Below are 8,821 nucleotides of genomic sequence, written 5' to 3'. Positions count from 1 at the left end.
GAAAGTAGCTAACTAGCTCTCACATGACAAGTGCAGTAAATCTATTTTCTTCCAAAATGTATTCAAATAAATTGGAAGCACTCAAGCGAAGTAAAAGTATCCCAAACTTGTACTTGTTCGGTAATTGATTGAACGTAGGCTATTTAGTTACATTCCACCATTATAATCAGCAAAAGGTTTTGAATAAATATCAGTAGACTAATTTAAACTAACTTTATAGCAGCATTACACTGTACTGAAAAATATAATATTTAGGGTTAGACTGTATAGGTCGTTATAGCTATTGATTAGGAATTAAATTTGATCAAATTAAAAGTAAAACAGATGAGAAGGGGTGGAACTCCATCTCAGCCGAAAACTCTCTAAATCCTGATTGCATTTGCAAATTATTATACGTTTCAGACTTGATCAAGACGCCTCTCTTTCTCTCTCTCTCTCTCTCTCTCTCTCTCTCTCTCTCTCTCTCTCTCTCTCTCTCTCTCTCTCTGTGTTTCTCCGTGTGATTGATTGGAGGAGTTTATAGGCTTGCACCCCCATCGTGTTTCCAGCCACTCACGCACATGATTGGTCCGCCTCCAGCAGCCGCAGCCATCAGAAGCGCCTCCTCTCATAAACCTTGTCGGAACGCACTAGCGTTTCCCATTACTTCCAGGAGAAGCAGCGGCTCACTATTAGGAACTTTGCTTGCGACCTATGGCACACAACTAGCAGGTATGTGGTGGAAAGCGACTAAAGGCTCCTCTTTTTCTCTCTTAAACTACTGTATTTTCTCTCCCACGCAACACGGCTGCTTAAAACTTTCGGCGTTGAGCGCAGCAAGCCCTACATCATCATTTCGGGGTATTGTTTTATCGCTCCAGCCTGCCTCTCAGCCCTTATCTCTTTTGGGTCTTATCAAACGGTTATCTATTTAGCTGTGAAGACATATTACGTTTTGTTTCCTATCTGTTTTGTGTGTGTGTGTGTGTGTGTGTGTGAGAGAGAGAGAGAGAGAGAGAGAGAGAGAGAGAGATTGTGTGTGTGTGTGTGTGTGTGTGTGTGTGTGTGTGTGTGTGTGTGTGTGTGTGTGTGTGTGTGTGTGTGTGTGTGTGTGTGTGTGAGGACAGAGATTTGACATGGACGGATCAGTGACTTTTTAGCGCTTGATGGGAGTATGGCAGTCACTTCGGATTGGATGGGGTTTATTACGAAGTCAGCGAACATGGCGTGAAATGAATAGTCAGATTCATAGTTTTTTTGTGTGTGGAAATCTAGACTGCTCTTTTAAAGATAAAAAACGAGCTGTGCATCAAAGGTGGATTTGCATTTCTCCAGAAAATGTTTGTATCAAGATTTTTATAGGGACACATTTTGAACTCAGTTTCCTATATTTTTGCACCACATGAGTAACACCTATATTTTCTTCTGATTTAATCCTAACGGACCCAACTCTTTTTTTTGTCACAGGGTAGACTACTCCCTGACGATTTTTATTAACCCGGTGTATGGAAAGTGCTCCTGGATGGACCTGGGCGAAAACAGCTGGTCCATGGTCAAGCGAGAAGTATCCAGCAGCCCAGGGTCACCGGCTGAGCAGACCTACCTGCCCGGTGACAGCAGGAGGGACGGTCCCACCTCTGATGAGCTGAGGACACCTCCGATCGACCTTGACGCACTGGGGCACCGCCGCTCCGACGGCAGATCACTACACTCCTACGTTCACTTCGGACACCATAACAACACGCTGACTGCCGAGGACATCCCGCTGTTTACGGATTTAGACCAGGGCAGCAAACTCGTCCTCTCCAGCGGAGCGCACAAGGCGAGCTTGCTGGTGGACCCGACCGACATGTACCAAACACTGGCCATCGCCGCAGCCCAGAGCCAGACTGGATATGATTCATCCTCTGGTGGTTATATGCACTCCAACCCCAACTCCCCCGTGTATGTCCCCAGCTCCCGGGTGGGCCCCATGATACCCAGCCTCTCATACCTGCAGGCCAGCGGCTCTGCGCAGCCCAGCCACGCAGTCTCCAGCCACTCGGTCTGGTCGCAGCCCGCCCCGGAGAGCCCTTCATACAGCACCGGGAGCCCTCACACCTCCAGTCGGTTCCACTACCCTCCGAGCCCACCCATCAATAACGGGACGCCCAGGGACACCGGCTACAGTAACACGCTGAATGTGAGCAGCAGAGACCAGTACGGCCTCTCTCGGCCCCTCAGCGGGACCTACGCGAGTCCATACTCTCCTTACGCACCGCAGCTGTCCCAGCTGCCCTCGCCTTGGACCGGGGGACCTTTTGATAACACCATGCTGCACACCTTGCAGAGCAGAGGCGCGCCCTTGATTCGAGGACCAAACGGAGGTATGCAAAGTAGAGGAGGACACAGTGATGGAATAATGTTCATTCTTGCTGTCTGGGATCATGATTACATTCCGTTAATCAAGCATGCAACCTTGTGTCAAAAGTGTCTTTGGACAAAGCACTGAAACTGCAGTGCGCTTTTGTAACCTAACCTGATCTGCCTGTGGAGGCCAGAGCTCAAACGATCAAAAAGAATTAACCTATCCAAACAATGTTTAATTAAATACCCCAAACATAATATCCCTATTACATTGGACCAGATTTTGTCTGAAAGGCCACGTACGTGTGATTCTGCAAGAATAAAACTAGGCCTATGTGCGCATAAATTTATGTTTCAGGTTTATAACATGAAATCCGTGAATCTGATTTAATTTGCTTCACCTTGTAGCCTACACTAATGTCCCTCATGGAAATGACAACCTGTGGGCAGATTTTCATGTTTTAAAGCTGTGCGTTATGCTGATTTAAGTCTTTGTTTTTAGTTTCAGATATTCTCGACGACATGGGGGAGAGCAGAGAGTGCGTGAACTGCGGTTCCATCTCAACGCCGCTCTGGAGGCGCGACGGCACGGGCCACTTTCTCTGCAACGCCTGCGGCCTTTACAGCAAAATGAATGGGCTGAGCCGGCCATTAATTAAACCACAGAAACGGACGGTAAGCCACTTAGCCGCTCAATATCCTGCCTAATCGTTTCAAACAATGGCTGGAGGTTATCGCCGATGATAAGTGTCAGATGCAGTAAAAAGACCTTTATGCATATAGGTCAGATTGGATTTTAAATGTTCTAATAATTTTGGTCTTATTATATAAGTATATATGTGACTGATCATGTAAAATGGGCAGATATATATTTGTAAAATACATCCCAACACATATATTTGATATTTAAGTTTGTGCCTTTTGTGCAAATTGATGACATTATTACCCAATAATATTCATTTATCAGTCACCAATCATAGAAATTACGTTGATGCGGGATTGAAAGATTTGCTCGCGAAGAGGTCTGTTAGTAAATTTCCCATAATTTATTTTAAAGGAATTGAAGGCACTGATTTAATTGGATTGAACCACACATGTTACATTGTTAACGTAATAATCAGGCACTTAATATGTCACCAGTGCTTCTGTTGGGTAATTTAATCTTAATGTGTGACAACAAGGACAGCTCTTTTCCTGGTGCCATTACGCGCATTACGCACAGTTTTTCCTAGGAATCGGATGTCACGCGTAAAGCCGTACGTAAATGGCCCGTATTGTTGTTAGGAAACATGCCATGAAAGGTCAATTTGTAATGAAATTAGTGTGGCTTTCACTATTAAAACATTTTCTTTAACTTTAGGTGAGAAAAAGGCTCCAAATCTGGACAGATGTATTAATATCACATCCTACTCTGAACATTTTGTATTGATTATAATCATTAATTCAGTGTTATATTTTTGTCACCAGTCAACGTCCAGAAGAATCGGCCTGTCCTGCGCTAATTGTCAAACCAGCACGACCACTTTGTGGCGCAGAAACGCGGAGGGAGAGCCAGTGTGTAACGCGTGTGGGCTCTACACAAAATTACACGGGGTGAGTCGAGATTGTATTTCACATTTCTTTCAAACGTAGGCCTAATACCCACTTTGATAAATCAACGCAAATCTAAAATAATGAATTGGTCTCCAAAAATCACCAAATCTACAGGTACCTCGGCCGCTCGCCATGAAGAAAGAGGGAATCCAGACAAGAAAAAGAAAACCGAAGACCTTGAATAAAACAAAGGGATCCTCTGGTGAGTCACTGTTAATTATGGTGTATATTCCTGTGGATAATAATGATCAAAATGTTGCTTTTCTATAATATGATCTCAGAAATATATATTTTATATATTCTTTTAGGAAATAACAACTCTGTCTCTATGACTCCCACATCCACATCTTCATCTAATTCTGAAGATTGCTCGAAAACCAGCTCTCCTTCCGGACAGGTGTCAGGGGTAAGACTCTCCTTTTTTTTTTTTACTGTATTATGAAATGTCTTCTGCTCTACTTGATTTGTGTGATGTGGCACAGAAGTTTGTTTTTAATAAAACCTGAAATAATTAATTTGAAAATACCATTCTTACAGTTATTTTAATTGTAAAACTGTCCTTGACAGATCCTCAGGCTTGAATATTTTGTAATGAACAAATTGAAGCATTTGCCACAGCAGGTGTTTTGCTAAAAGGAAGACATGCACACTGACTGATGCTCTGTGCTGCTGACTGCTGCTTACACTAGGCACATTATGTTTCACCATAATAATACAGTTAGATTAGAACCACATTGCTCAGGATTTGGTGTTTTTTTGGGGGGGATCTCAGTACAAAAGCCAAACATGAATCACATTCCAAAGTGCTTATTCTACTGTATAGAATAAATATCTGCTTTGAAAATGCAGTGAGGCTAATAATGCATATTTGCTTTGGTGTTGTAGGTCAGTTCGTCTGTGCTGTCCAGCTCAGGGGAGGGAACCGGCTCAGCGGTGAAGTACCCGGGACAGGACAGCCTGTACACCAGCGTGGGTCTGTCCCAGCCATCAGATGTAGCTTCAGTGAGGGGTGAACCCTGGTGCCCCATGGCCTTAGCTTGAACATTTAAATCTTTCGGAGGACAGCAATCCCTGGCCCCTCTGTCTGGATGCTAATGTGGAAGTATCTGGGGGGGCAATGTTTGTTTCCTTCCTTGCAGCTGATGCAAGAAGAGTCGGACAGGGTGTGTGGCGACCTTCAGTCACACTGCAAGCTTCAACCGAGCGTGGAATAGCTGGGATTGGTTTCCAGATTGGTGTGGGGGATCTTGTTGCCTTAAAAAAAACAAAGGGAATCGCCACGCCAGATGATCAATCATGTGACCTGTTTTGGATGGTTTCTGGACCTGCCATACATTCGTTATCTCTCCCTTCCACCATGGCACAGAACCACATCTTGTTTCTTAAAATAAAGTCATCATGTACATAACGGATTTCCTCTCTGAAGAAAATGCTGTTGATTGGATACCACTGCTTCATAAAGCGCTATATTCTTTAAGGACATTTAGATTTTTTTTTTGTTTTCTTTCCAAAACTGGAATCATACCACAAGTGCCAAGACAACTTTTATCAATCAAAAGAAAAGAATATTTATAAATCTTCCATTGTTGAAAACATGGCTATGATTGTTAATAAAATATCAATATAGAGTAGAAGTTCAACCATTCTGATGTCTTCTTTTGTAATTTTTTTTCCCATTATAAGTGGTTGTTTGTAGTACAGTAGTGTTGAATGTGCACGTTTTCCACTGAAAGCTCTTACTGTATTTGACTGAAAATATTTTGGTTTAAACAGGGTATAAACGACTATGTCATCTAGTTGTTTTGTTTAATTATTTACTAAAACGTGCAAATAATCAACTCTTTCAGACTAATTTTTGATACTGAAATGTTGTCAGCTGTTGGTTAGCATTAAGGTACTATTCTCAAAGCAGAGCTACAAAAACTCTTTTAAATGTAACGCAGTTGGATGGCTTGTATGATCAAAGCACACTCAGAGTAGCTGTGGGCCTACTGACCGTTATGTTACAAGACATACACTGCAAAATACGACTGTTGGCTGCACTACCTGACTCACTATAAACTGTGAACCTTTCACAATGCAAGCATGTACTATTGCATCATTTTATACCAAAATTAGACCAAAGTGGAGAGTGAGGTCACCGCTGAACAAATTCATGTTACTTTGATGTCTTTGAATAATCCGTGTGAGGATTAAAGGGAGTGTAATGGCCCAGTAGTAACATAATGAGGTGTTGAAGTGGACAATTGAAAAAGGAAATAAAAACACAGCTGCGTATATGGTGGCATCCAAAATCAAAATTCAAGAGGTGATATTGGATTTTTCTCCGTGTCCTCCAGCAGTGGTGTGGGTGGAGTCTCAAAAAGCCACTTCAGGCCACGACACAATCATGGGGTGATTTAAACCTAAAGGCAATCTGATGAGTTACATGTGAAACTTGGTATAAAGAGGGTTTTTTTCTTATCTTATTTTTTCAGTTTTTTTCTTTTACAACTTGCTCCATCCAAAAAGGCCATGTCATTCATTCTTCTGGACTTATTTATTTCTTTGAAATATCATGTTTATTTTAGCATAATTTTTTTTTTGCTGTTGTTTTTTTTTCTTTTTATATATAAGAAATTTATTTTATTTAAATTTCAGTCCAATAAATTGTTATGGTGATGTAAATTAATCAGTTACCCTGTGTTTTAAAGAAAATAATCAGTATTTTTGAAGTTGTGGAAAGAGCTGTGTTCTTGCATAATATTAATATTACTCAGGCATACTTTTGTGTGAGGCAATCATAGCCATGCTTTAGCTCCCCATTTCTCTGGCGGAACAAAACTTGATTTATTTTGATAAGGGGGAGGGAGGGGAATCAAGACCTAAGCTAATGCAATGCAAGGATTTCCTGGGGGAACAGATTCTATTGAAAATTGCATCTCAAACCGAAAACTATTCTTGCAGATTTTGATTTCCAGCTTTTTTCGGGTGGTTTGCTTCCACATTCTGTTTATGTTTCATTAAAGCAAGCCTTTATTCTTCTTGACAGTTCTTTTTACTTAAGAGTTTTTCTTTTCTATACCGGCCCCTTAAGGCTTAAAGCACAATCCACTTTCCTGTGTCCTCTTGAACCAGCAGCTCAAAGTACCTGTCACAATGTTTACTGTACTTAAGCGAATATGGCCTGTGAGTAATACCACATGAAAAGATTTTAGAGATGGTTAAGATTTATGTCTGGGCTTAGCGTTATCTGTCAGCTCTTTGACGTATTGATTAAGCTGAATTTATTGAGTGTGGAGGAATGTGCTACACAACACAACAGCCACATCCACAGTTTTGGAGATGGACATTGTAATTGTACTTCTTTTTCTTTCTTTTGCAAAAGATCAAACCTTTTGACATTTTATTAGAATGATACAGCCACAGCCATTTGTTTTAGCCAAAGATCATCTATCATAAAGTTTTGTTTTTTTTCAGTGTTAGTGTTACTTGTGTCGAGTTTGGATGTAAACGGCAAATGGAAACTTTTGCCCTGTATTCATTGGCTGCTGGGTGTTATATAAAACACAATTTATACATGAGACCACCAGGCATTAAGTCCTTGAGCTTCAGCGCAGATAAATTACTAAACCACCTTCAGCTATGTAAATGCAAACTAGTGTTGAACTCAAAACACGAGCAAATATTTATAGGTTTCTGAATTTATGAGGTGGTCCTACCTTGGCACTGTCTGACTGGTATCCATGGTGCTGCGAGGGAGGAAATATAAACACAACAGCGCAGAAATCCTCCCTGCGCTCTCATGTGGATGGATGTTCGCAGAGATGAGGGTCACATCAACCTACACATTCACACAGAGTGATGCAAACAGAAAGCTCGTAGTTATTATCTGCAAAGGGATGGAAAGTAATTGTGAATGATGTTTGTCACAGAGTTGCAGTTTTTGGGACAGAGTGGGAATGTAAGTATAAGTGATAAGTGATCAAAAAGCTGGAAAGAGGGGAAAAGAGAAGGCTATGGCTGTGATAGACGTAGACAGACAAATAGGGAGAATGCAGAGATCTTGATGGCTGCACAGGGTTGAAAGTCCTCCCAAAGTAAACAGCACATGCTAACCAGCAGCAGCAGACTACAGGCCCCAGGGCTGTTAAGCCATGAGGCAGCAGCACAGCATGGCCCAGTGGCTCCCTCAGGAGATGCCCGTTGATCTTTCCATGTTGCCTTTCAAAGGAGAGCACTGCTGGCCCTGCCTCCGGAAGAGATGGGATCTCTGACTCAGCCCTTTTGGGTTTCCTCGACAGACACAGGGGCACATTCTGGGAGAAACAGCACTTAAAAACACGATAGCTGTCCTGCTAGTCAAGTCTTTTCAGATTTGGAGTACCATCAAAAGATCTCTAATAGAAAGAGGGTTTGTGTATATACAGTAAATCCTTTGTTGTTCTGGATTATTATTTTGTGATTCATCTTGTTAGATTCATAGAAAGCCAAACTATACTTTCAAAGCTGTATTTTGCATCTCAGTTAGCATCATATCAACGCCTATAAGAAAGAATTAAAGGCACCTCCTCCACCCCTGTAAATATATCTCACAGCCTCACTCACAGGGGGTTACACACAATGGGAAGGTTCAGTGCAAGTAATGATGAGAAACCCAACTTCGCTCTTTCTAATAATACGTAAATCAGTAGTTACTGTAAATAATAAATGACAGTGAAATGTTTGGCGCCACACAGTGTGGAGATTACATCACTATGTATAGTTAGTGTTACTTATTACAGAAACAGTGGGAGTGTGTTCAGGGAAGGTTGGGTGTTGGAATGAATCACGCTTACTAGTGTACTACGTGTGTGTGTGTGTGTGTGTGTGTGTGTGTGTGTTGATAACTGCTGTTATAATTGTTAAAATATTCAGAAACCTC

General features: G+C 41.7%; 1 protein-coding gene across 3 annotated transcripts; it reads left to right on the top strand.

Moving 5' to 3' along the window:
* Window positions 1-572: 572 nt before the first annotated feature.
* gata6 (GATA binding protein 6) lies at window positions 573-6,951 on the top strand. 3 transcript variants are annotated; one of them, XM_039816534.1, is made up of 7 exons: window positions 573-711; window positions 1,447-2,345; window positions 2,828-3,000; window positions 3,793-3,918; window positions 4,033-4,120; window positions 4,227-4,324; window positions 4,804-6,951. In XM_039816534.1, exons 2-7 carry the CDS (start codon window positions 1,502-1,504, stop codon window positions 4,957-4,959), a joined length of 1,485 nt encoding a protein of 494 aa, XP_039672468.1. In that variant the 5' UTR covers window positions 573-711; window positions 1,447-1,501; the 3' UTR covers window positions 4,960-6,951. The 3 variants fall into 3 exon arrangements, with proteins under 3 accessions (XP_039672468.1, XP_039672469.1, XP_039672467.1); XM_039816535.1 differs by lacking the exon at window positions 573-711 and adding an exon at window positions 1,088-1,319 and having other exon boundaries at window positions 4,284-4,324; XM_039816533.1 differs by lacking the exon at window positions 573-711 and adding an exon at window positions 1,092-1,319.
* Window positions 6,952-8,821: the final 1,870 nt, after the last annotated feature.

Source organism: Perca fluviatilis, chromosome 11, assembly GCF_010015445.1.
Source record: "Perca fluviatilis chromosome 11, GENO_Pfluv_1.0, whole genome shotgun sequence".
NCBI lineage: Eukaryota > Metazoa > Chordata > Actinopteri > Perciformes > Percidae > Perca > Perca fluviatilis.
This window is presented reverse-complemented; position numbering and strand designations above follow the sequence as displayed.